Source organism: Clupea harengus, chromosome 14, assembly GCF_900700415.2.
Source record: "Clupea harengus chromosome 14, Ch_v2.0.2, whole genome shotgun sequence".
Taxonomy (NCBI): domain Eukaryota; kingdom Metazoa; phylum Chordata; class Actinopteri; order Clupeiformes; family Clupeidae; genus Clupea; species Clupea harengus.
In genome coordinates this window covers 20,817,396-20,844,993 of record NC_045165.1, presented here as the reverse complement: position 1 = coordinate 20,844,993, position 27,598 = coordinate 20,817,396, and the positions used below count along the sequence as shown (strand labels likewise).

General features: G+C 43.0%; 2 protein-coding genes across 2 annotated transcripts; one reads left to right on the top strand and one right to left on the bottom strand.

The window, feature by feature from the left end:
* Positions 1-245: 245 nt before the first annotated feature.
* nol10 (nucleolar protein 10) lies at positions 246-22,521 on the bottom strand. The gene is made up of 21 exons (XM_012823478.3): positions 22,314-22,521; positions 21,855-21,900; positions 21,455-21,553; positions 21,215-21,292; positions 20,391-20,428; positions 20,128-20,264; positions 19,951-20,016; positions 19,688-19,748; positions 19,498-19,583; positions 19,305-19,383; positions 18,925-19,074; positions 13,255-13,321; positions 11,460-11,512; positions 10,439-10,565; positions 7,816-7,895; positions 7,435-7,533; positions 7,030-7,119; positions 6,592-6,765; positions 5,033-5,364; positions 3,715-3,817; positions 246-872 (listed from the first exon to the last, which is right to left on the bottom strand). The coding sequence occupies exons 1-21, from the start codon at positions 22,377-22,379 to the stop codon at positions 645-647; spliced, it is 2,259 nt and encodes a 752-aa protein (XP_012678932.2). The 5' UTR covers positions 22,380-22,521; the 3' UTR covers positions 246-644.
* Positions 22,522-23,016: 495 nt separating this feature from the next.
* On the top strand, positions 23,017-27,311 carry trmt61b (tRNA methyltransferase 61B). Its single transcript, XM_012822831.3, has 7 exons — positions 23,017-24,110; positions 24,402-24,504; positions 24,820-25,010; positions 25,398-25,489; positions 25,756-25,955; positions 26,149-26,232; positions 27,174-27,311. Exons 1-7 carry the CDS (start codon positions 23,307-23,309, stop codon positions 27,206-27,208), a joined length of 1,509 nt encoding a protein of 502 aa, XP_012678285.2. The 5' UTR covers positions 23,017-23,306; the 3' UTR covers positions 27,209-27,311.
* The last annotated feature ends 287 nt before the right edge of the window (positions 27,312-27,598 follow it).

The following is a 27,598-nucleotide window of genomic DNA, read 5'->3' as shown; positions in this document are numbered from 1 at the left end:
ATTTCCACGCTGCTCTGTATGTTGGGTGGGTGGGTGGGTGGTGTGACATGTTTGATAGTGTTGTGGTGAACTGTGCAACATGAACAAAACTGTTGCTTGTCATGTCGAGAAATACCTCGCCCACAGAGGGCCTAGAGTGAGAAAACTTTCATATTTCCTCAAATTGCTGGAATTGTATGTTATGAGCTAAGCAACACATCTCTTTTCCCACTTGAAGGACACACCCAGCAATGAGGGACAACAACTTTTGATTAAAAACATTTATATTCCAATATGGTACACAATCTCTTATTTAGTCTGCCCCAAAGAACATCGGGAAGGAACAGAACAAGGTGAAGGCTGTGTTGACGAGGACACTTCTGAGGACACAACCTGGGTACTGGGCAGAACTGTCTCTCGCGCTCTCTGTCTCTCTTTCCCTCTTAAAACACACACACACACTTTGTATCTTTATATTAAGACTACTTCCACTCAAGAGCAACAGATGAAATTCTGGCACTTCTGGTCTTCTCCTTATGATGTGTGAAAAATTATGAAACAGTCTTTTGGTCACGAGAAGATGACCGTTTGCTTGCATTACACCAGGGTATCTTCCTTGTGACAGCCGCCATCCATTAGAGGTTTCCTGTGGTCAGTAAGGTACATCAGAAGCGGCCTCTGCTGCTGCTGCTGCTGCGGCCTCTGCCGCCACCACCATCACCGCCACCACCCCCCCTCCCTCTACCTCGGCCTCCACCCCCGCCTCGCCCTCGCCCTCTGCCTCCACTCCAGCCACGGCCTCCTGTCTTCAAGTGAGCTGCAGGTCGCCTCAGTTTCCTCCTCTCCTCATGGTGATCCCTCTCAGCTTTCTGCTGTGAGCGCTGTTTATCAGACTATGACACAGAGGGAGACAGAGGGGAAATTTAGCATTTAGAAAAGCACATATAAAACACTAGTTTTCCATGGACATGTTCATTAGTCTGTGTAGCACTCTGGTCTGGACCCATGCATACATATACATGGTTAGAAAGTTCTTGTCTGCTGAAAGGTTCTGCTTAACAGAAAACAGCAAAGGTGAAAGGTGCTTCGTCAGGTTGTGGGTGAGTTACCTAGCACTGACTGTGTCGGCTTGCACTGCAGCACCAACATTTGGAAGAGTAGTCTCCAGACAACTGCTCATGCTTTTGTCACAACGTGCCAGTCATGGCTGGCCTAGAAGACTACTAGACTGGGTACCTCCAAACCAATCCTGAGCCACAGAGATGGAATGGCCTTTGATGTCACGTCACGTTCTGCAGCAAGAATCCTTATGCCATGTAGTAGTTGGTGAGACATGATATGACCCACACCTTCTCCTATCAGTACACACTTCTCCCATATTGTGTGTGTGTGTGTGTGTGTGTGTGCATATTTGTTTAGTATGCAATAACATTTTCACCAGAAGCAGTCCCATCATAGCATGTCGGAACATCCTGGAGACAGGGTGATCCCCAAAAGTCGCCATAATCTAGTGGCTTCTATTCTTACAAATGCAGATTTAACATCTCTGTGTGGAGCCAGGCGTTGGGGAACACTGTCACCCTGCGACGCCAGCATGGACCTCCCAGGCAGAGGAGAGCCACTTGTCTGCGGTGCTGACGACCTTAACCCCCCCTTTGGCCTCAAACCCATGGCGAGCGAGGCCAAGGATGCATGGGGGATTATAAAAGAGATCATCTGGATTAACATAAACATGACATTTTCTGTGACATTACCGGGCTGGCTCAAAAACAACAACAAAAATAAAAGCAGCCAGCCGTTATCCTGTGGGCTTCCTTCCCCAGTCCCATCTGAGCGAGATCGCACAGCATGCCAGAATAGGAGAGAGAGAGAGAGAGAGAGAGAGAGAGACAGAGAGAGAAAGTGTGAGAAGAGAGATGGAGAGAACAGTGGGGGAGAGAGAAAAGAATGCTGCAGACTGAAAGACCAGCATTCTTGGTCAACAAATGGAGGGTCAGCAAAACCCCAAGCTGTTGGTTACAAAGAGTGAGAGACAGAGAGCGAGAGAAGGAGAGCGAGAGCGAGAGAGAGAAACAGAGAGGAGTGTGAGCTGACCCTGCTTTCCCACACTCAACCCAGTTTGACCTCTTTCACCCACTCAGTGCTCAGTCCATCTGCACTCTCTCCTGAGAGGGAGAGGTGGGACAGAGGAAAGGAGGTGGCCACTAGACGATGACAGAAAGAGGAAAGGGATGAACAGAGAGATGAGGGACAGAATGTGGTAAGAGTGTGTGTATATGTGGGGTATGTGTGTGTGTGTGTTTGTAAGGGACAAACTGAACTCTATGCTCCCTCAGTCAGGATATGTCCACACCACATTAGTTCCTTTTGCACTGGCAGTTCTGTTGCTTTTTTCACAATCTTTTGGGCTTCAGAAGCTCAGAGTGGGAACTTTATACTCTTGAAGTCTTCTCTGGTTTGATTTCAACCTCAATGCGGCAACCATACACCGATTAAATGGTTGCATACTAGGATGAATATTTTCATATCTTGAAATATTAGTAGATTAGTTGGCCAATCATTTACAAATTACATAAATAACTAGGTCGACGATAACTTAACTCATGACCTTGCTTTGGTGGTGTGAACTGCCATGACCTGATACATTCGGTCACTTTGCCATGACAAACTCCCTCTGAATGTCTTTGGTGTGCAGTGCAGTCCATTACTCTGCCTTTGGTTGTTGAAGAGCTCATTTGCACAGCTGCTCTCAACCTAAAATGTGTCTTTTGCTGACCCTTGATAAGCTTGTATTTAACCATGCTGTATGACTACTGCGACCTCCAGCCCACATTTCTGGGAACTCACAACAGTTCTTGCCGGGAAGCAGGAACTAAGAGTTTCAACTGACAAGGAACTAAAATGCATGTGGACTGTGTCACAAAATGTTTTGAGGCCAATATTTCACAATTAAGTTATATTTGACTCATTGCCATTTCCATGACAGATTGTCATTATCCTCCAGATGAACTGTATTACACTATAAGGAGCAGGAGTGTAAAACACAGATTTGGGTGTTATTCTGTATTTTTTTCTATTCTTAATATAGCTGATGTGAGCTTTCAGTATGCCCTTAGTGCATCTGACTTCCCCTTTAGACCTCCAGCCACAAAATACTGTACAAGAGCAGTCCTCTCAGTGAATCATTGATTACCCTACTGCAGAGGTAGCCAACACAGTACCACGTGAGTTGCCCGCAAGGCATGTTCTAAAAACACTACTCGCAGATGATAACACTGGAGAAGTTGGGCCAAGAAGCACTTATTTAACAACTAGTCCTAACCCAACAGCTTTAAACAAAGACTCTTTCAGCTTCTTATCATCTGATGTGAGACTAATCGAATAGCGATCTGTGCAACTTTGTTATTCAGGAAGTTTGTATCAAACAATTAGCCCTTCGTACTACTCAGTACCCTTGAAGTAGCTCTCAGTTTCAAAAAGGTTGGTGACCCCTGCCCTACTGCCTTTAAGCACCCCTGTTGACTAACGCTTGGTGGAAGCTCTATCTACAAGAGACATCCACAACTGCCAAATATTGACACGGACACGGACACGCATGGTCACATTATGTAAAGGTGTCAAAGTTTTTACCCGACTCATCACATAGTGTGATTTGAATACACAGTCTGATTTAGTGCATTCTAAGCACATCTTTATCGGAGACACTACCTTCACCTGTGCAATTCCTCTGCTTACCTTTTTCAGCGTGAAGGTCAGCTGCTTGCTGCCCACGGCCGAATCAGCGAGGTTGGACCTCCCTGAGGTCTCGTCCAATCTCAAACGCTCCTCCAGCGTGGCCCTGCCACAAACACAAAGACACACACAAACAGAGACGTAAGTGATTGGGAAAACACTTCTTTGCTTACAGCTTCAATGGAAATGTTTGTTAAAAGTATTAACCTCCTTTCTCTCACAATTTAACACAAGACCAATCTACTACTATGGATTCATAAAACGACATGTAACTGTTCAGGTTAGAGTCTAGAAGTGCTAGAGAGAGGTGGCTCTAAAAACTCAGCTATCTGTCTCCGGTAGTTTTCACAGAGTGGTGCAAGGCCGTTACAAAAATGAACATTCCAGACTTTAAACCCTGAGCAACCTCAGTCTCAGAGACAGATCGCCACAGCAGTCTGTGTCCTCCCGTCCTCATGGTCATGCTTTCTCTCTTCTCTCTCTCCCTCCCCCCCACCCCCCTTTCTCTCACTCCCCCTCTCTCTCCTTCATCTGTCACCAAACATCAGCCCTCTGTGCGTAGTGTGATGTGGAGTGGGTGAGAGGGTGTTCCACAACAGGCGCGACCCTACAAAAGCCTCCCGTCTATATTTGGGCCTCTTCCAACAGGCCTCATCCCTTTCCTGGCTCTAGCATGTGTCACCTGTCAATTAACCAATAAGATGTTTCACAAGCCCTCGCCACTTGGCATTCCAGAGTCCAACAAAGGAGACCAGATGGACAAGCACAGGCAGTAGGCCAAAGGGAACACACAGGAAATTGAGGGTCTGGCAAACGCACACAGCCATTAGAGTATTATCTCTAATCAATGACCCTGTTGAACTACTCAGCAAGCAGTAGAGGAGAGGCAGTGAGGGCCAAAAGGTCCTCAAATTGCCCCATAATCTTTGGCACTGAGGAAGGCCAGCATTAGGAGAATGATTAAAGGTTTATAAGGTAGAAATTGTATGCTGTACTGGCTAGGTCCTGCAGCTTATCATCTCGGTCAAGCTTGCCATGCTGATTATTTTGAAATAACTCACTCCAAACTCTCAGTATTGTAGAAGCTCATAAGGTCATAAAACCGTTGTCCCAAAGATGTTGTTTTTAGTGGTCGTTCAGCTTCTGTGGACTTGGATACCAGAGGAACTATTGCCGTCCTACTTAAGACTCTGAATGCACTGTTATCAAAGTGGCTGCAGAACTACACTTTAAAACAATACAATCCTGACCAAAAGGCATAATTAAATTCTACTATGAATGTCATGTATATCCAAACAGACCATCCAAAGACATCACTTACTTCTGCAGCTTCTGCTTGCGAGCCACGTCACCGAAGCTGCGGAACTCTTCCCCTGCTTTGATCTGGTAGAAGCGTGGCTGGCTCTGTGGCTGGCCCTGCCTCTGGGACTGACTCTGCTGGGAGGCCGTGCCAGCGGCTCGGAGGTCCGTGTTTCGGTCCTGCTGCCTTCTTTCCCACTCCTTGTGCTTGAGGTCGCGCTTCTCGAAATGAATGAGGCGCCGCTGCTCGCGCACCTCGGCCACCCAGCCCTTGTCGTCATCGTCGTCGGAGGTGTCCTCTTCGGAGCTGCCACGGCCCTCCGGCTCTTCCTCCTCCTCCTGCTGGGCCTTCCTCTGTGGTTGGGGAAAGAGCGAGAAAGAGATAAAAAAAAACCCGGCTGTCTCTTTCTTCATGTCTGCCAGTCTCTGCTAGCACCAGTAAAGAACAAGGTCATTTTCAACCAACTTGGAGAAACTGCAGGATTTTACTTCTGTTTAGTGCTTTAGATCCAAAAAGGCACAAAAGACCTTGACTGATTCAGATTTTTTAAACCAGTGTCTGGTGCCTTAGGCCTGTTTAACACATCACACAGCGTTGCATGTGCCTGGTGGCTGTGTTGCGGTACTGCAGCGCCTCGGTTGTCTGTGTATATTCACACCGCTGATGTTTCTGCTACGTTGCTGCTACTGTCAGCCCTAAAAGGTGCCGTTATGCTTCTACGACTGCGTTATTGCGTGGTCACCCAGTTGCTTCGACGGACCAAACTCCGTAGATGGTTGTATTTGTACATAAAAGTTGTTTGTTTTACTTTGATTTTTTTAAAGTTAACGCGGAATAGACACTGTGCAATGTTAAAACCCCGTTATTGTAACTGAAAAATACGTCTGAGGATTTGCCAGGTTGTCTGAGCCAGCTATCTAATGTTAGCATGCTACTACCCACAAGGTAAACAGCAATTTAAAAGTTGCTTGTTTGACTTTTTTTTGCTTACTTTTTAAAAGTTACAGAGAAATAGACACTGCAATTAAAAAAAAACGTATTGTAACTGAAAAATACTTCTGAGCGGATTTGCGAGGTGTCTGAGCCAGCTATCTAATGTTAGCATGCTACTGGGTTCGTATATAGTGAGCTACACATGTTGCTTCCAATTTCCCGTTTCATAACATGCAAAAAAAATATCTATACTTAATAAAATATATATTATAAATATAAAGAAAATTATATTTCTGTAATATCTGTGACGTATAGCCCAGACATTGAAACTGCGGAGAAAGGTGTCAGTTTATGCAATTCTAGCTGGTATGATGTCAATATGACTGTTAAAACATCTTTTTACTGTCTATTTTAGCTGAGAACTGCTTTCCTCACGCTGACCTCACGTGTGAAAAACAGGCTCCACGCTGAAACTCTACATGGCTCGCAGCACGTTTCTCACACAGGAAGTGTGCACGCTCGAACCTGTTACCATGGGCGGCGGAATGAAACTCAACAAGTAACGCAGCCGTAACGCAGGCAGTGTGAAACAGGCCTTAAGACATTAAGCCTTAGCCGAGGCCAATGGGATTTCGCTGACACCTCACCTCGTCCTCAGCCTCCAGTTGGGCCAGCATCATCAGCTTCTTCTTCCTCTTCTGGCTGACCTTGGACACGAGCGGGTTGAGCAGGCGGTACTCCTCACTTTGCTCGTCCACCTGGTACTCGGGGTTCTCAAACATCACCTTGAAGCGGTCGTCGCTGAGGATGCTGGCGGTGCCCTGGAATGTAGGTGAATAAAAAGAGGTGGATTACGGAGGGCCGCCACATGAACTGAAATAATTTGTCAGAGCCTTTGCTTCGATGTGTGGCAACTCTACTCTTCAAAGGGTTTTTGGGCGTCGAGGCACTTTTGCATTAAAAAGAATAGCTGAACACTGAGTCTTAAATTGAAAGGAAATAATGTGCTTTAAAAACAAAACAATGACTTTATTTTCCATATACACAAGTGTGTGTGTGTGTTTGTTCATGCATTATTCTCCCACCTTGGCTTTCTTCTTAGATTTCAGCAGGGCCTGGTCCTCTCCCTCCTCCATTAGTTTCATGGCCAGCTCTTTGTTCACCTTGGGCAGCTTCTACCTCAGGAGGGACGGGGTACACGAGAGAGAGACACACAAGACAACGGTGAAACAGAGCCTCTCACTGTTCCACCTCCAGCTCTGGCTCATCTCCCAAGAGCCTTTCACAATCCCGAACAGTTCCAGGAGCCATGAATTAAAAAAAGGCCAGGTATCACCTGTTCCAACATTTCAGTCTAATTAAGATACTATATCGCTAGAAAGTCTAGGATATTCTGCAATACTTGAGATACAGCAGCAAAAGCCATAAAAAGAAAAAGTCCTGGATTTGAGCCCACCCCACCCAACAGGGAAATGTACAGAAGGCCGCACCTTCAGCTGAACACGCTGGGCCCTGGACTCTTCAATCTTCTGTCGGATCTTATCCTTGCGATACTCGTCATATGCAAATGGATTCACCATCGTTTTGACCTGAAGGGAAAAACATGGCAGGATGTTTCTTTCACAAGTTCTAACACTATATAAGGAGTGTGCATATAATATGACGCCGTGTTGTAACAAGCAATTCGTGAGAAAATTGTTATCTGCAGCTTAAGGTATGCCAGGTATGAAAGAAGACCTGTGGCAATTTGTACAAAAAAAACACATTGTTCTCATTCAGATGTGGTCCATTCAGATGAAGTCAGGCATTACTGGTGAATTTAACGAGTTCTGCATTCCAGACATAGACAGGAGGTGCTTTCCATCACATACCTTATTGTACAGGCGGATGTCCATGAAGAAGCCATGCATGTAGGCTCGCAGGAGGGGCGTGCCAATCAGGTGAGTGAGACCTGCAGGATAAGTTAGAGGACAGTCAGCTGGGCCAAACTCACACCTACTGATAAGACAGACCACCACACCCTTGACCACTGACAAATCTGGCACATTGAGGAAATGTTATGGTAATGTTAAGATGTTCGCCAAATCCATGGATCATGACCTGGATAAGTTGATAGGAAATCATCTATGATGAGATAAGAAACCAAGAACATCTATAAAGCACAGTGCAAAGCTGATAAGTGCAAATTCCATTGTATGCAAATACAATGTCAATCAAGGCTTTTCTATTCTATTCTATAAATGCCACGAGTTTTGTAACCTCTATACATATGCCTGTGCAATGGAACAAATGAACCGCAGCTAATTTAAATCTGAGGCCATAAGTCATTGTTCTCTTTCACTGGATCTGACTGTTGTAATTAAAAAGGCACCAAATCCCTCTGAACAAGTTAGGTCAACCCTGACTTTATGTGCGGGGAACAAAACTCTGACTCTGCCATGGATGTGGTTCTTTGGAGAGCCACACAGAACTTTTTGATGGCCTCTCACATCCATCGTGTTGGAGAGGTCAGAGGATCCACTGAGGGACAGTGTGTGTGTGTGTGTGTGTGTGTGTGTGTGTGTGTGTGTGTGTGTGTGTGGACGTGTGTGGGTGTGTGTGTGTGTGCGTGTGTATAGAAATGAGCCTGAGAAACCACCACTCCCAAAGGGTGACTTCCTGTAATGGGCCTCAAGATTTACAAGGCCCTTAGGCAAAGGCGTCTGGCACTGCGCCTGATGCGTGTGGGAAAGGTCCTGGGTGGCCCGCTAAAGGAGCAGGCATCGGCGCATGACACCCTGGATGCACCGCCACTGTCTGTGAAGCATGTGAGGTTAAAAGCTGGGGGTTGGCTGCCTCCAAGCATAAAAGCAATGAAAGGAATGGGAGCACAGGTTGGAGCTCAAGGCCTCTCACGCATGAGGATACCTGGGTGATTAGTCACCCCCACATCTGAGACTTCATGCACAGGTTTAGAGGCAACAGGAGGCCATCATAGCCTCCTGAGCTCAACGGAAGCACAGTGGATACAGCCACGGAAAAATCTTCCTTTATCCAGGCAAAGTCCGTGGGAACAAAAGGTTGCATACCACTGACGTCCAGAGACTACAACGTTGCAAACGGTTTCATTTGAATGGACTTGTCTCCATCTTTATCTGGAGCGAACAATGAATGAACAAAAACACAGACTCTGCCTAAAGACCTTCATAAGCCCTCAAGTTTCATGGGAACCCATGTTGCTGATGCTAGTAGCCACTAGGTTTTTCCTGCAGAGCAAGGTGTTCTCCCAGTGTCTGTATGTCACGCGGGTCACCCCCCGCACCCCCCACCCAAATAAAACGCGACTTCTGTAGTGCTCACTCAAGCTGTTACATAACTACTACTCTTGGAGAACATTTGTAGAAAGCAGAGCCAAAAAAACACTTTGACTGGGGCCATAAACACAACAGCCGAGACAGTCATTTGGGCTTCCTGTGTCCGGAAATGAAACATTTTCTTGAGATCCTGAGGTGCTCCATGAGACTAAACAAAGGAGAGGAATATCGAACACGGAGGACTTAACACCCATGACGTCATTCCGAATGGCCTGTTTAACTACGGCTTCCCTTGCAATAACTTACAGAAATGGAGGTCAAGAGAGGCCAGTGGGTGGACGGAGGAGAGAGTTCTTTGTCCCAAGTCTCTGACCCAATTCAGGTCCTGTAAATAAATCTGAGAGCACTGGATGTTGAAAAGGTTGTGTGTGCGTGCGTGTGTGTCCATGTGCGTGAGAGAGAAAGGGAGAGTGTGTGTGCGAGCCTAATGCTGGTGTGATCAAAGAGGAAGGGAAAAAAATTAAAAAAAGCCAGACATCTCCTCCCCCCCGCCCACTGTTATATAACCCCAGCATTCCACAGCTGTGGCGGGGCTCCCCTCCCCTCCACCCTCCACCCCAACCCCCTCTCCTCTCCTCTGCTTCTGTGTCATTTGAGCTCATCTTGTTTCTGCTGATGGCTGCATTCCTGCCCTCTCCATCTCTTCCACACTTCCCACCTTCCTTCCTCCCTGATCTCATCTTTGGAGGTATCTCTTTCCTCCAACCTGCAGATAGTATTGCCATGTGCTGCTGGCAACACGGGCTGAATTTGAGGAGGTAGCTAAAACCAGGGTTTTTTATCCCTGCACCTGGCACCACTACATACAGTGTACCACAAAAGGGCATTAGGGGACTGGTCCATCATACATTTTGGCCTCTACTAATGGTGTAATTCAATGTCTAGTGAAGGCTAATATAACCTATTCATCAAGTAAAGGCTAGGAGCATGAGCTATGTGAGACCCCCTTACCTCTTTGTAGATGAACAGGTATTTACACAGAACACTTCAATAAGCATTGCATTTGGTTCTCGTAGTGAAACCCATTGTTGTAATACGCTTTTGTGGAAAGCTTTGACCTTTATGCAAGGGAATGAAGCCTAGTTTTAATTCCCTATTTTTCACTTTCTCTGAAGGACAACGCAAATCAAATCCAAGTTACCCAGGTTGTCGAGGTCTTTGGGGGTGACGAATTTGTAGTCGTCATAGACGGTGCTCTCCGGGTTCTCCTCCAGCTCCTCAGTGAGGTTGTCCAGGAAGGAGCACCAGCGTGGAGCGGGGCCAAGGGCCTGAGGTGGGACAAAGGACAGCAGTGAGCGACAAATGAAAAGAGCGGAGGGGGAATGGGTTTAACCACATCAACGGTCATCCGCCTGAAGCACCCACCACGTGGTGTTATGCAGGGTAGAGAGACTTCTCAAGTATATGCACAAAATGTCTTCATGTCAATGTTAAGTCAGGCTGACACAAGTGACTGAAAATAGACACGAAAAGAGGAAATTGAATAGTATTTAACCTTGCAATGTTGAGAAACATTGGGCATACTAATCACCAAAATAAGGATGTTCTCATTAGTAGACATATGCATCTCATTTCATAAATAATGATATCTTCTGACATTGTAAAACACCTGCTGTTCTGACTTTCTGCAACAGAACGGCCTTCATGGTTGTTGCCAGGGGCAACTGTTTTGAACTAGTGTTTCTCAGAATATTTCCACTGTGCTCTCTGTTTGTACCTTTCACACTCTAGCTCACTTTAACGAGAAACTAATCTGCCCTGGCTACGCACGGCCATCTCCATAATATCCACAAACACACGGCTGTATTGTGTAAACACATTCCTCCCAGAAAGCCACGATAGAGGCACGGGCCGGAGGAGCGCTGTTGACACCATCATCAAAGTGACGTGTCTAAGGGCTGTACTTGGAAAATATGGAGTGAGTAATCAGGTCTTGTGGCTTTTCAGATGTCAGCCAGTGAACAGATTTTCCAGGAAAAGCCCAAGGCAGGGTGTTTGTGGATGGGTCGTCATCTGCACTTGAAGATGGGTATTGTATCTTTCTTGTTTGTTTTGACGATGATTACTTTTATTAAGGCCAAGGTTATTAGAGGGACATTTTATCCACAGAGAAAAAACATTTTCAAGGGCCAAAAACACAAACAAAACACTTCAATAATTACCGGTATGTACAATGTGTTCATTTTGGGATCTTCATTTGCAGTGAAAAGCATACCTACACACAGAGAAAGAGGTAGAGAGAATAGGAGACAGCAAAAGAGTGAGAGAACATAGATAATCAGTGACAAAGCAAAAGTCTGTAAAATAACCAATCAGAGCCTAAAAGTTGGAATGAGAGGGAAACACAACCCCTAAATTGATGCACTACAGTGTAAATTATTTCTATATTGCACTATGCTAATTCCAATTCACTGCATCTTAGCCCCGCACGTGCCCAAATTATTTTTCATTTATCTTTTATTCTTATTTTTGCTATTTTGTTAATATGATTCTATGTTTTATGTCCTATGCATCAACCACACCAAGTTAATTTCCTGTATGTGTAAATATTTGGCCAATAAAAATTATTCTGATACTGATCTGATCGGATTTTCAGGTGTGGAGGCTGTGATAACTTATCCTGCACTACTGGACTGTCCTAACCCTTATAGCTGTATATGGCCAATTCTGCCTTTAACACAATAATCTCTAACCTAGTCACGTAAAGGCTGAGGCAGCTCTAAACATTAGGCCCCATCTGTCTCTGGATATTGAACTCAATAACTCCCAGACAAACTTCACCACTAGAGTGAGACTATAAGACTCAAAGGTCAGAATGGCTTAGTCCTTCAAACATCATTTGTCAAGTTTGTTAATCCCCTGTCCCAGGTCAGCACTTTGTGTTGGTAACATTACAACATGGAGGCCTAGTAAGGGCACAACCTGCAGTAGCCAGCTCAAAATGTCATACTGTCTCACAAGCTGCTAACCCAGATGCACACAACTGTCAGCTAAACCAACTGAATTGGTAGGGCTCCTTAATTGCTAAATACCACCCCCCCCCCCCCCTGTAATGATAGTAACAGAGGATGGTGTAAGTACAATGTTGCTGTTTCCCTCTGACACCATGTGATAACATATAGCAATAGTAGCACATTTGATCAGGCATGGACCTCACATTAACTCATCCGATAGTGAGAGTAGAAAATCAAGTTTGTGTTACTGCCTCTGCCATCTAGTGTTTGCAAGAGGAATTACAACAGGGATGAGTGGTGGTGGTGGATGCATTATCAACACAAAGGGCTTTTGATGGATGAGCCAAGGGAGGTTCAAATACGTCACATATCCAGAATTCTGTATGTTGCAATCAGTCCATTTTCTCAGAAAAGAGTGACAGCAAGAAAATACTTCTCAGAAATAAATAAATCAATCGTTTACCAACAGTTGAACTACCTTTTCAATATCCTTAGCGTAATAAGACTGAAAATTGTTTGTTTAGCAAAGGCTTCAGCAACCCCTGTTGTTAACCTCCCTAAATATCTATTATCTAGCTTCATTATCATTTATCTAGCAAATAACTGGACTATTCATGGATTTCCTGGCACAGTGGATGGAACAATCAAATGCAAACGCTCAAACATGCTCAAACATGTTCCATTAACCTCATACACAATGCAGCAATGTTAATTCATTTCAACTGTGTTCGTGTATTTGGTTGAAGTATGCTTATAAGCTTGAGATGCTAAACCAATGGAGGTCAATGTAGCGATGTTTAAATGTGATGTACACATTTTGTACAATGTACCAAAACTGGTATCAGAGATGTGGTGACAGGAACTACAGAAGAATCTGCTCAGTTTTCCATGGACTTGAGTCTTGGTAACACATACACCGAAGGGTAGTTATTCTGTGTTGCTATGAAACAAACGTTGTGTATGTATGGCAAGACTGAGAACGTACCGCCATGATGCTACTCACCAGAATCTGGGTAAATACAAACATCATTGATGTCGGCCTGAGGTTCCACGGTAGAAAATATTTTACCCTGCAAAGAAAACAAACAACATTGCAAAATGTTCCTCCACGAGTGACTCTAACCAAAGCATGCCGAGAAGCTTCATAAAGGACATCAAACGCTTATTTGTGATTTCTTAAATATATAATATATAATCTAAAATTGGTGGTACGAATACTGTGTTGAGTAAATGTTTGTTCTTTACCTTTGCCCTAGTACTTAACATGAATCCAACAGTTTGTCAAGGAAACCTCAAAAGCTCAGTGTAAATGAACACTAACAGCTCTGTTCTGTACGGTGGCCCTGAGAGCGCAACGCACTGCAACTTAAGAAAACGTGTGCAAATGGACAAAACACACGCAAATTAAGAAAACACCTTCGTCAATTTGACAACACATGCGCAGCATTTACAAAACGCGCTGCAAGTTCAGACGACACATTACAGAAAGGCGCTGCAATTAAACCAAACGACAATGGAAGTGTTTAAAGAGGACACATGACACGCTTGGTGTTTTTTTATTCTTGGTGTTGCTAGTTTGTGACTCATTCGCATTATACAAGTCTCTCCTCACCGCATAATTTAGTCAAACGGAGAGTCTGGAAATCATTCTTCTGAAGAAGCTAAACGGCTAGGCTGGTGCTGACAGCATTCTACAAAGAACCTTTCAGGGGGCTTAGAGTAGACTGTGTGTGCGTGGTGTGTGTGTGTGTGTGTGTGTGTGTGTGTGTGGTGTTTGCTTTCAGTGGACGGCAGTTCTGTTTTTAACCTATGAAGAAGTACTCCTGCGATGACAGATTTCTCGTAACAGGTGAAAAATAACACTATTGCTCTCTTGTCAGAGGGTTAGAGAAATGGATCCTCTGCCAGTATTTGTCAATTGTAAAACACACTATGTTAACTGGCTAGAACATTAATAGTTACTTTCAGAACCCATAAAAGGGAACAAGCAAGTTAAACTACTGGTAGGTTTTGCTGATATGAATAACTAGAGATGCATTTTTGCAAGAAAATGGGAGTGTGATTGCGTAGCAGCATGGGAAGCCAATGCCTATTCATACTATAATTGTTTCGCACAACTACCCCCTGTTGGACAAGGCGTGGGACAGACTGAATAGCGGTCAGGTTAACATGTTTGAAAATTTGTGAGGTCAGTGATTGAAATCGCTTAACTCCCACACACCCAGCCTACCCGTCCCAAAGAAAGGGACAACACATGCAAACACATGATTACATTTGTTACATTTCCGCAGCTATAAGAATTTAGTTAAGAGAGAAAATATTGAAAGGAGAGAAAATGGAGTGAAGCAGAGAGATGGAGTGTGAGGGAGGATAGAGGACTGTAAAGTCAAAGAAGGCTGACAAAAAGGTTGAAAAAAGAGTAGGAATTGATAGACAGAGTAATTGAAGGAAGAAAGGAAAGAAGAGTGAACAGTAGTGGCTATGGATAATAAGATAAAGAGAGAGTAAAGAGGGAAAATATTGAAAGATGGAGAGAAAATGGAGTGAAGCAGAGAGATGGAGTGTGAGAAAAAGTAGTGAGAGGATAGAGAGAAAGATGGAGAGAGAAAAAAGTAGAGTATGGAAGGTGTCTCTTAATATTCCTAGTTAAACAGTTGAACGGAGAGGGACAGAGAGAAGAGGTGCCTTGGAACCTTGGCGCAGGTGTCAGTGAAGCACAGGTGCAAGCCAGTTTAATTACCCTATTATGATGTTACAATGGCCCAATGTAAGTCAATGGGACATTTTTTATTAGTTTATCTTTGATATCTTAAAAAGTATAAAGTTTAGAAAAAAAAAATACATAGCTGAAGTGTCCTTTACAAGACCTGCGCCACAAAGTTTGAACAAAGTTTCTACATTAAGCAGTTCGAGCTGAATTAAGCACAGAAAAAGGTAAAAAGAATAAGGAGAACTAGAAAATGCATTTCCTGAAGGAAATACCAGTGCATGAAATGCAAAAGTTAAGAAAGGAAGAAGAAAAGAAAGAAGAGTGAAAGAAGGAAAGGAGAGTGAAGAAAGGAAAGAAGATAGTGGAAGAAGGAAAGAAGAAAATAAAGAAGAGTGGAAGATGAAAGAAGAAAAGAGAGAAGAGTGAAAGAAGGAAAGAAGAAAGGAAAGAAGAGTGAAAGAAGAGTGAACGAAGAAAGGAAAGGAGAGTGAAAGAAGGAAAGAAGAGTGAACGAAGAAAGGAAAGGAGAGTAAAGAAAGGAAATAAGAGTGGAAAAAAGAAAGAAGAAGAGTGAAAGATGAAAGAAGAAAAGAGAGAAGAGTGAAAGGAAAGAAGAAAGGAAATAAGAGTGAAAGAAGGAAGGAAAGGAGAGTGAAGAAAGGAAAGAAGAAAAGAAAGTGAAAGAAGAGAGGAAGAAGGAAAGTAATTCTTAGTTATACAGTTGAATGGAGAGGGACAGAGAGAAGGAACCTTGGCGCAGGTGTCAGTGAAGCACAGGTGCAAGCCAGTTTAATGACCCTATTTTGATGTCACAATGGCCCAATGTAAGTCAATGGGACATTTTTTATTAGTTTTTCTTTAATACGGCAAATCCTCAAATAAAGACCGGGATTCAATTAGAGGCCGGGCTTCAGATAGTAGCCGGGGGCGTGGTTGATAAGGACAAATAAAGGCCGGGCCCCGTATACAAGCCGGGGGTAAAAAAAAAGGTACCGTAGCCTATTTTACTGTAGCCTACCAGCATCAGTCCAGCACAAAGCAGACATCACAATTGAATTGAATGCATTTCATAAATACATGTTCTCCTCATGTTTAATGTTGTTGGCTAATTTCATGGCTGTTTGCAATAAAAAAAGAAATGTTTCAGCCTACAAGGCGAATTTGTTATTATACGTTTCCTGATTTCCACTAAGACATTTTTTTTTTCAGGCTAATAGAACTTTAACGCCCCAGGTGTTGCGTAGCAACCCATTACTTGCTGACTTCAAGATACAATGACTTTCCGCTACGTTAAATGACGGACTTCTTGCGGAATGATATGAAAGATGTGAATTAGAAACACAAAACCCGTTGCCAATGACAGCGGCCATTAACTTTTGGTGGTGAATATCAAGAAATTACAGACCTGCTAACGTTGGGGTGCCCCATTCAAATCCACGGAACTTTTTTGAACATTCGGAAGAGCCGTAAGAAATAAAGGCCTGCCCCTAATACAAGCCTGCCCCAAATACAGGCCGGTGCGCTGTGCAGCCTAAGTAAATAAAAGCCCCGGCTACTATTTGAGGATTTACGGTATCTGAAAAAGTATAAAGTTTAGAAAAATACATAGCTGAAGTGTCCTTTACAAGACCTACACAACAAAGTTTGAACAAAGTTTCTACGTTAAGCGGTTCGAGCTGAATTAAGCGCAGAAAAAGGTAAAAAGAATAAGGGGAAAAAGAAGCCACGTAGGAATAACAATACAGGGCATTTCATGCACTGTAATAACGTCAGCAATTCCTGACATTTCTTAATCGTACCCTTGGCATAGTCTATTTAAAACATCAGCCACTAAACAAAAGAAGTTAATGGCACTAAAGACTCTCAAGGTGAGACATTATTTCACCATTATAAAGGAAGTGGCAAAATTGGGGCCATTTGTCTAACTCACCAGCGGACCGCCCCAAAAGAACATGAGCAAAGGGCCAGCGGACCACACCAAGAATTTACGGCAGTCATATTGGATGTCGTTGAAATGTGGCTGTTGGAAACCCGAAGGCTTTACAAAGTTCTCCAATATGTTTCCCCATTCATTTCAACGGAAAAAAGGATTGAAAAAAAAAAAGAGAAACAAAAGAACGACTGCAAATATTTGTACAGAATCACTGCGCGGGATCAATTCAATTCAATTCTATTTATATAGCGCCAAAACAATAAAATTGTCTCAATCAGGATGGACACGTCAGAGTTGGAGTGGTGTCAATATCTCCGAAAAGGGGGCCCCTAAGGGGCCGGCATGGTTGACGGATTGGTCATTGCGCATGTCAACGGTGATGTCAACACAGCGCGAAAAAATTTTATGCCGACGCTTAGTGCGCCATGTTGCTGCAGTCATCTACAACTCTGTAAAGTAAAATGTATCAAAGTAGTGCACAGTGGAATGTACGTGACCGTTAACTGTATCAACAGTATTTATTTGTGGATTGACTGCTGGAAGCAGCAAAACAGTCATGGTTCGATTCCTAGTGCTACACCAGGGAAACAAGCCTCTGTGTTATTGTTATTGTATTGTAGGTGTTATTGACATGACATTTTCACCAGATGTTGGTAACAACCCAAGTAACCAATACATACAAAGAAAACAAATTAAATAAGTTCAGAAATTAAGTTATGTATAATAATGTGAAATGACACAGGGAAAAAGTATTGAACACAGTTACTGATATTTATTCAATACTTTGTACAAAAGCTTCAAGACGCTTCCTATATGGAGAAACTAGTAGTATGCATTGCTCAGGTGTGATTTGGGCCCATTCTTCCACACAAACAGTCTTCAAATCTTGAAAGTTCCCTGGGCCTCTTCTATGATCTCTGATCTTCAGTTCTTTCCATAGATTTTCAATTGGATTCAAGTCAGGTGATTGGCCGGGCCATTCTAGCAGCTTTATTTTCTTTCTCTGAAACCAATTGACAGTTTCCTTGGCTGTTCACTGTCTTACTGAAATGTCCACCCTCGTTTCATCTTCATCATCCTGGTAGATGGCAGCAGATTTTTATCAAGTTTAACTCGTTATTAACGGCGTTGACGCAAATCCATTTTAACGCCGTTCATTTTTTTATCGCGAGATGAACGCGATTTTTTTTTTTTTTTTAGATTAACATTCTTTTTGGCCTCGCAAACTGTGCAGTAGGCTAACATTACGGTTTGAGTGAATGGTGAGCGCGATACGGCGAAATGGATGATAAAAAGCTTCTGAATGGAAAGTTTACTTTTAAAAGTTGTGTTGTGCAAAAGAAGCCAGCTTCACTGTTGTCTGAAAATGTCAACAGGCAGCTGGCTGAAAGCAAGGAAGTAGTAGGCTTACCTTTTATTGGTAACCTAACTGTTACGGTTCATTGTTTCTGAAATAAGAGGCCTGACTGCTATGTTCCCAGCAAACTTGAAAAAAAGAAAATATTAAGCCATGGTTTAACTGCACTATAGGCTGAGTCCTTGTTTACCTGAAATGTGCACTTTATAATTTTATTTTGTACCGCCCTGTTTGGCAATGTTGGTTTTCAATAAAATAAAACATTTGCATAAAGCAAGCCAATTCACTTTTCCATGTTGGTAAGGGCATTAAAATTAAAATAAAATGATGGAAAAAAAAAATTAAACGAAGGGACATTTAGAATAGATAAAACTTTGCGATTAATCGCGATTAATTTTGAGTTAACTATGACATAAATGCGATTAATCGCGATTAAATATTTTAATCGTTTGACAGCACTAATTAATACACATAACTTAATTTCTGAATGTATTTGTGTTGGTTTCTTTGTCTGTATTGATTACTTGGGTTGTTACCCAACATCTTTCATGTTTCATGTCAATCATGTCAATAGCACCTTTGGAAATATATTTACTGGAAAAAATGGTGACGTGTTAAATACTTATTTTACCCGCTGTAGGTGTTTGTTGGAGACAGAGAGCTTCTCTCTTACCGTGTCCTTATGCCACATCTTGATGATCTTGGAGTCAGCAGAGATCACCAGGTCCAACTGTTCGTGGAAGTTGAGGGAGTGGATAGGAAGGCTGTAGTAATGGTCCTTCACCAGCAGTGGTTGGGAGGATCGCAGGTCATAAAGGAGAACCTGAGATGGAGCAAACAGGTTAATCTCAGATCCCCACAGCTAGCTAGAGATAAGACTGACTCTCAGCTTTGCATTAATAGTCCACAAAAACTGTCCATCCAAATACCAGTCCAGCATTCCTCTAAAAAAAATAGAAGGCAGGGGGGGCATCACCCTGCCCATGCAATTTTCAGCCTTGGGGCATCAGTGTCCATGTGCTTAGCCATGCGGTCCATATCTTATCCACTTACCTGACCCGTGCTAGTTCCCACTGCCATACCGAGTGAGCCGTTGAATTTGAGTGCCGTCACCGATGGCAAGCCATCAACTCTGTCGAAAACACACACATAAAAAGGTTTTTGCTTTGAATGAATGAGAGGAGTATACTGAAAACAATTTGATCTTTGCTGATGGCCAAAAACCCCCAGGAGTCTGAGCACTCACTCTGTGCTGTCCGTCACACTGCTTAAGGCACAGTCAAGAAGGCCCACACGATTCCTGGCACGGGGATCCCAGCATTCAACCTTGCCCTGCAAAACACACACATACACGCAATGTAAACACCTATACTTCAAAAAAGTGGAACTAGTGTAGGAGTTCACCAGACATAGTCCAAGCCTTCAACTTCACATACCTCTATTGTCCCGGTTGCAAACAGGTGATGAATAGGGTTGATGTCACACACATTATGCTCTCTGTAGATAAGATACACAACCATGTAAAACAGTGAAAGAGTGAACATTTCCTCACAGAGGTCAACATACCATCTCTGTCACAGTCAGAAGTCATAAGTTCTATTAAACCTCCAGAAGATCACATGGGGAATAAGACAAGGCTGTTCAGATACAAGACTGGTAGGCCTGGTACTAGTGCTCCATCTGGTGGGAGGATACTCACGCTGCACTGGTCTCAAGGGAGTTGAGGAAACGGCCCTGCTCGAGATTCAGTCGGTATACTTCAGAACTGGGGAAGCAGGACAAAACAAAGTATACTAGATCACACAGAACAGCGAGAGCGCTCTGTCCTCAGACCATAAGCATTTGAATGCTGCACACACTTGCTGTGAGACCTTACCTGGCCCCCACAAAATACAGGTCACAGGAGGGGTAGTGATAGGAGAAGTCTCGTCCAAACTTTGGAATTCGTGTCTTGTAGTAGTGGCCATGTTGAGAATGGAACTCAACGTAGCGGTCAATATGGAGAAACACCAGCTGCACCCAAAGGTAGCACATGGTAAATGAGGGCACAACACAAACAAACACACACACACACACACACACACACTCAAAATGGCCTATAAGATACAGTAATAAGCACTCTATAAAAAAGAGCCTTACCTTAGAATAGTCATCTGAAAGGATGTCAAAGGCCACAACTGAAACAGAAAATAAATAATATCATCGTAAACATATTTGGCTAATACCTTTAGAACGAGACATTGCACAGAGTCTGGTTTAATAAGTAGTGGTGCAAGAAAGTTTGTGAAAATGTGGATCATTTTGTTCTAAATGACATTAAATCTGCACACAAGACATAAAAAAACTGACTGAAAAGACAACCCCATAAAACAAATAACCTGTAAACTTTTCCATTCATCAGTTAGATACAATTAACCATCAACGTATGTGGCGAGAGGTTAAGTGACCCACTTATATGGTAACTGTTGCTTGTTGTCATGGAATTACAATACTATGAACTGACTACTCATTGCTGTTACTGGAATTTTGGAAACGAAGATACCAGCAGACCAGTAAAGCATACATAGGCAAAATTAGTCAATAATTGAGCATATAACACATATTCTGATGGTTGTATCCGGTCTCACCTAACTTCATTTCTGACTGAACTCCAAAGCAATTTGGGGAAAATCACTGGCAGTGGTGCTCAGCAGATGGTACAGAGCACAGTCACTTATAAAGTTCCAAGGCCCATAGGCATTGTGTAGTCAGTGGTTTATTTACTGTGACATTATTTAAGGTCCTTAGGCATCACGCAGCTAGTTAAATCTGACCCCACACAACTAGTGTTGTTATGTAGTTCTGCATTACAGTGATGGAAACGGAATTCCACTTAATTTGCTTCAGGTATGATAGAATCTCACACAGCATGGACATTTCATTGCATAAGATTAAATGGTAGGCATCTTAAAATGATTCCTTACCATCAGAGTCCAAACACCTCTCAAATTTCAAAGATAACTGATAAGTGTCATAGCAGCGTATCCTGGGTTTATAAGTGCCTGAAAAAATATGTAGACAAGTGACAGAGTTTATCCATCTCATCTTTCAGATGGCAAAAGGAAGACATAACATAGACTTCAAATTTACATACCAGTTAAACAAAATTAATAATCCGGCATATTTTTAAATCTCTAAAGTCACAAATATGGTCTAATGCTCACCTGCAGCCAAAATGTACTGCCCATCACGTGACACTTTGAGTGAGGTACACACTGTAGGCATCTCAAAATCCTGAATGAGTTCAATCCTACGTTGGATATCTAAGGGAACAAACACAATGTTCAGTTAACCATTGACTACAGAATCATTTCTATCCCACAATCAAGCAACATGTTCTTTGTGATATGTGTACAGTCAAACCTTAGAAGTGACACCACATAATGGGTACTAGCACATGTTGCTCTGACATATTGATAGATAACTCAGAGATCAAAGCTTTAAGCAGGCTATCATTGTTAAGAACGCTGAATGCCCTGTAGGATGAGATAGGGCAATAATGCAAAACCCATATTGTTAGTGATAAACTGTGTATTTGTAATATTACTTAAAACTACAACTCACCAACGTCGCTCTTTTGCAGAGCCCTTTTCTTCCGGTCTGATAACCACTGAAGCAAGAAAATATCGACAATGATTAGTTCTGCGGCAATTACTTTTTAATGTCTCTGGGTATCAACATGACAGTGCGTTGTTATAATAACTGGTGTTAGCAAGCTTACTGCTTTACATAAGCTTGCAATCGAAAGACAGAAGTTAGTCAACACAGCTAGCTAGGTGACCAAGTACCTCCGGATAACTTAATGTTTACATTGTATGCACCAAGCGTGCTCTCGACAAGTCGATTTGAATACAAGCGCTTATTTAAAATATAACTGCTGTTATAACTTACCTAATTCAACACAAATTCTATGTTTCTGAAACATTACCACACATTACTTTACTTACTATGATGCCTAATTAACCTAGATGGTAGGCTAAAACGTGTTAGCGAATTTAGCTGCTTATTCTAAGAGCATCTTACCTCTGGAAGTGATTTTCCATGGCTCAGATTATAGATTTTCACGTCATTCACGGTGGATACCTGCATGTTTATATTTAACAGAGTCACCCACAACTCATACTTTAATATCTAACAATTGTTTAAAAACAGCTACAGTATCCAGTGACTTCACTCATGCTTTCCACGTTGGGAGCAAGCGGAAGTGTGTGTTACATTGTAATGCATCCCCGTCGCAGTAGGTCTCTGAGTGCCCAAGAACTATCCCAGAATACCCGAAGTGCCCAGCGCACAATTACCTCTAGATGCAAATAACTTCTGCCCCATTATCCATCAATACATTTATGTTCGATATATTCTATATTCTATTTACTATTTCATTATAAATATATCTATATATGACGTGTGTACTTTGTGTCACATAAATACTTGTTGGTCTTGTGGTTCAGCAAGGTGAGAATGATCATTTAGTCCTAACAAACCTAATGTTACATTTGCAAAATCTTCGGCAATCTGCTAAAGGCGTATTTTACAGCTAGGCCAAACTGGTCCAAGTATTTCCATATTTCCAGCAGGTTATACACCGGTTTCACTACAGACAGCTCGCAGTCATGATCATTCTTGTACCACGAACAAACAATCCAACATACGATAACAGACAAGCGTGTCCCCATTGACATTTCTATTCCATATTCCAAAAATCTAGACATTCTTTACTCCTAATAGCACCCCCCATCGGTTGGTGTGTGGGTGACGCCAAGCACACGTGTGTGATTCCAATATGGCGCTGCCCTGAGTAAGTCATGTTACTGTACACATCAATGTTGTTAGATCGCATGTAGGCATGTTTAAAGCTGAACGTTTTGTCCTTCAGTCCATAAAGTATATACAAGCGACCTAAACTTGGTTACGTTTTGGAAAATGCGGAGACATTGGAGAGACCATGACAACATAAACACGCCTTGCTAACGCTAGACTTCAGCAAGAGAAAAGACCATTAACTTTGCAGCTGCTGTTATGTCGTCCAGTTTGCAGTTAAAGCAGGCTGTCGTTGTGACACACAGACTAGCCCGACTTTGTGTGGCTCTGAGAGGTAACTGTTATGTCTGTCCCAAGCTAAATGTCACGGCCAGTGTGCGAAGCTTTGGGACTGGGGCTGAAGGGTCTGGTGAGGATGGGAACAACCCTGCCCCCAAAGTTCCACCTTTACCCCTTAAAGCACCATTGTTTGGCAGGCGGAGACCCCTGTCACCCTTGGAGAGGGTCAGTCGTCTGATACCACAGGAAAGTCTGAGCCCTGAAGTGTGGCAGCTGAGAGAGGACAAAAAGGAAGATAACAATGACAGACCAGAAGGTGCTCAGAATGATAAGGTGCCTGTTGAAGCCTTGCATGGGGACACTCACACACATCAGGAGGTAGAAGGCAGTCAGGGGGACATCCAAAGGAGAGGAGAGGAAGTGGACAGTGTGTCAGTTGGTGACAGCCTCACCACAGCAGACGCTGGGCCACCAACTGAGAGCACAGAGTCCGCTCAGGACGCTCACGTCTGTCTCCCAGGAGAGCGACTGTTGTCCTACGGAGAACTCGTCCTGGCAGAGCGACGGAAGAAAAAACGAATCGCGTTTCAGAAGATGTTCACACTGGAGGAGGGTGGGAAGCTGTATAGCCCCTGGGGTTGGATCCCCCACAACGCCATCGCTGAGCACCCCTCTGGCCCGTCCCTCCACACCTCTCTGGGTATCCCAATGTCCCTGCGCCGACCCAGTCTGGAGGAGTTCACCCTGTACATGAAGAGAGGGCCAGCCATCACCTACCCTAAGGTATCAGCTGAGACATTAAACAGAGAACATGAAAATACATGTCTGCTGTGACTTGTTAAATGAAGACTATTTTGTACCCTGTAACAGCTTCTTTATGAGATACATATAAGAGTGTACTGTCAGTACTGAATGCCAATACTGTACTTCATTACTACGCCATCATAACTTTCACAACAGAAGAAATTACCTTCACACAATCAAATGTTACATACAGATCCATAATTTGTTGACATTTAAATACTCGATATCTTGTTTTTCTTTTTCTCTGATCTCGTCTCATGTTTCCCACAGGACTGTGCAGCAATGGCGATGATGATGGACATTAGTGAGGGGGACTGTGTGCTGGAGTCAGGCTCAGGGTCTGGAGCCTTGAGTCTCTTCTTGTCCAGAGCAGGTGAGTGCTCAGGGTGATATGTACAGTATTCTCTTCACAGTATAGTATTCTTAGGTTAATGTGCCCTCTGCTCACCGCTCTAATTTTCCCCTCATAGTATACACTCAATGGCACTGCCCTTAAAACAAGGCATTATAATATCGCTCTCTCTTTCTTTCTTTCTGTCTTTCTTTCTACCCGTCTCCATAAAATGTTGTTTTTGCCAACCAAATATAAGTGTACTTTGTATAATGTGTTCAAAATCACCTCTAGAAACGTATTCCAAAGTTTTGCCGTCAACCTCACAATTCCCTCCCTGTCGATCTCTCCACACAGTGGGCTCTAAGGGCAGAGTTTTGAGTGTTGAGGTGAGGGATGACCATCACAGACGAGCCCGCCTGAACTACAAGCACTGGCGGAAATCTTGGAGCCTGCGTCGAGGAGAGGACTGGCCAGACAATGTGCAGTTCCATAAGGCAGACCTGCAGACTGCTGGGTCTCTCCTGACAGGCTGGGGGTTCAACTCGGTGAGAACAGCATCACTGCTATCCTCTGAGCACATTAGTCCCCAGTTATTCCCTAGGTTGTCTGTTGGCTAGCTGTGTTAGGCATAAACTTGCTTGTGGCAAGTGTCCACACCTATTATTGGTTTGAGTTCATTTCTTTTGAGTGTAATATACCATTCATAGCAAACGTGTCTGCCAGCTAAGCATTCCAGAACTGATTTTTTTCTTTTTTACAGTTTATTGAAGGTAATAGTTCAATAATTTTACTAATATAATTTAGTATGATTAGCGATGAAAAATGAATGCCAGTGTCTCAATCTCACCTAAAGTTCCCTTGTAGCCTCACCCGTTGTCTTTCTGATGATGCCATGTAGATCTGATGCGTGTGTTTGCTTCTTTTTGTCTCAGATTGCACTGGACATGCTGGATCCTCAGCTAGTTCTGCCTGTTGTCATTCCACACTTGCACCCAGGGGCCGTGTGTGCTGTATATTTGGCAAAGTGCGTCATACCCACATCATCATTAGAATTAGAACACTTTCACTTTAAGGGTGGACTGCTTCACTGAATGAATGCTAACATCATATTTGTAATAAATTAAAGTATTATTTGAATGTGACCAATACTAGCTGGTATCAGAGTAATACAGTTCTTCCAGTGTATCACATTTTTGAAGTCTTGACTAATCAAGCATAAACACTTTTGAAGAGGATTATCTTACTGTAATGACTTGTGCCTTCATCCTATCTGCTCTCCTGCCCCTGCAGTGTGACGCAGATTGTTGAATTGCTGGAGGGAATCCACTACTCCAAACTACCTCTGGTTTGTGAACGCGTCATTGAGGTGCAGTACCGGGATTGGTACGTGGGTCCGTCATTCAGGAAAGACGGCAGCTTGAACAGCAGGAGAGCACTAACAGAGGAGGGTCAGGAGGAGGAGGAGGAGGAATCTAATGGCGAGGGGAAAGGTGTGTAAAACTGTCAAAGGTTGCATTTTGATGGAGCCTACATTCCTTGTCACTTTCACTTATTTAAGAAATTATGGAGGTTAGTGAGATGAGGTATTGGAAGTGTTGTATATCAACTTTATTTAGTGAAGTGTGCATGTAGCAAGCATGTTGACTGCCGATAAAGAGTATCATGTCACAAAATCTTTTTCAGACAAAGCAAGCAGTCCAGACGCCAGACCCTTCGGCAGTGTGCCATATGTTGCAAGACCACACCCAGAGCAGTTAGGGCACACAGGTGAGTTATTATGTTAAAGTTCCTCTCCTGGCACTTATTAAACCCCTAAAAACCCATCTCTGTTCCTCAACTTTACATATTTATCCCTTCATGGCCTTAAAATGGTTTGGATGTAAATCTACACGTTTGCCTTATTTAGTATTCGTGTTGCTATGAATGCTATGGTTCTTGATCCGGTTCCGTTAAAGATTCTTTAAGTTTCCACCAGAATTGTAACCATTGTAATCAGCAGAGGGTGGTGCGCAATGGAAGTAAATACTAGTAGGAAGATACCGGATTGCGTCGCGTACAAGTCAGCAAACCGTGGCGTCACCAACTTTCTTTTATAGAAAAATAAAAGCCTTTATTGTGGAGTAATTTGGAGCGCTGCTCCTGTTGGTGCCACAAGGGACAACATATAACACGACAACAATTTTGTTTCCAGCTGCGAAGTTTTCAGGTTCTGAACCAATTTATTCTTTGCACAGAGCGGTGCCAAATTTGGTGCGTGAACCAGAACAGAACCTTGTGAACCTCGTTTTATGCGTAGCCTTATGCTATGTTATGATAGGTACAGCCCCACCTTGCAAGTTAACGGGATTGGTTCCTTAGGTATGTGACGTATGAAACCCAGGCTGTCTAATTCTGTGTTTTTGAGACTGTCATTGGTACACTACATCTCCATGGTGGGAATACTCAACCCTGCTTATTTCTCTCATGAAATGTTGTGTATCATGTTAACATTTGTATCATGTTAACAAGGTTAAAAACCTGATTTTCACTGGAGGGGGTCTTAAAATGTGAAGAGAAGATGGAGTATTTGTGACTGATGTGGCTCAAGCATGGTGTTTGATTGACTGTATACAATGTGTGTGCTGTCAACATACGAAATAGGGAGTTTTAGACAACATATTATTTGATTTCATCATAAACTAATGTTTTGTTCTTTTATTGTGTTTCAGCGTTCCTGGTAAGACTGCGAAAGATTTGGAAATAGTTCCAAACAGGTCCACAGGAAAGGAAACAGTCCAAATCATAGTCATGTTGAATGTACATACTGTTTTCCATGTCCCCCATTAAATGTATGCTCTTGCATTTGTTATTATTCTGTTTGTCTATTTTCTTCAAAATATCCACCCTTGTCTAGAGCTCCTAAAAAGCTGAAAATGTATAACACAATATACAGAAAACCCAGTGTAAAAATATTCATGTGCAAAGATATTACTACCAATTTCTTAAGCTAAGAGTCATCATTTCACTTAAAGGTGCAGTATAAGATTCTAATCCGAGACACTTTTTATCAAATTCAAATTGCTCCTCACAGTCCTCTAGCCGTGCTTGCACCAAAAACCCAAAAACTCTGGCGTTCGTACAGTCCTGGCTCTGT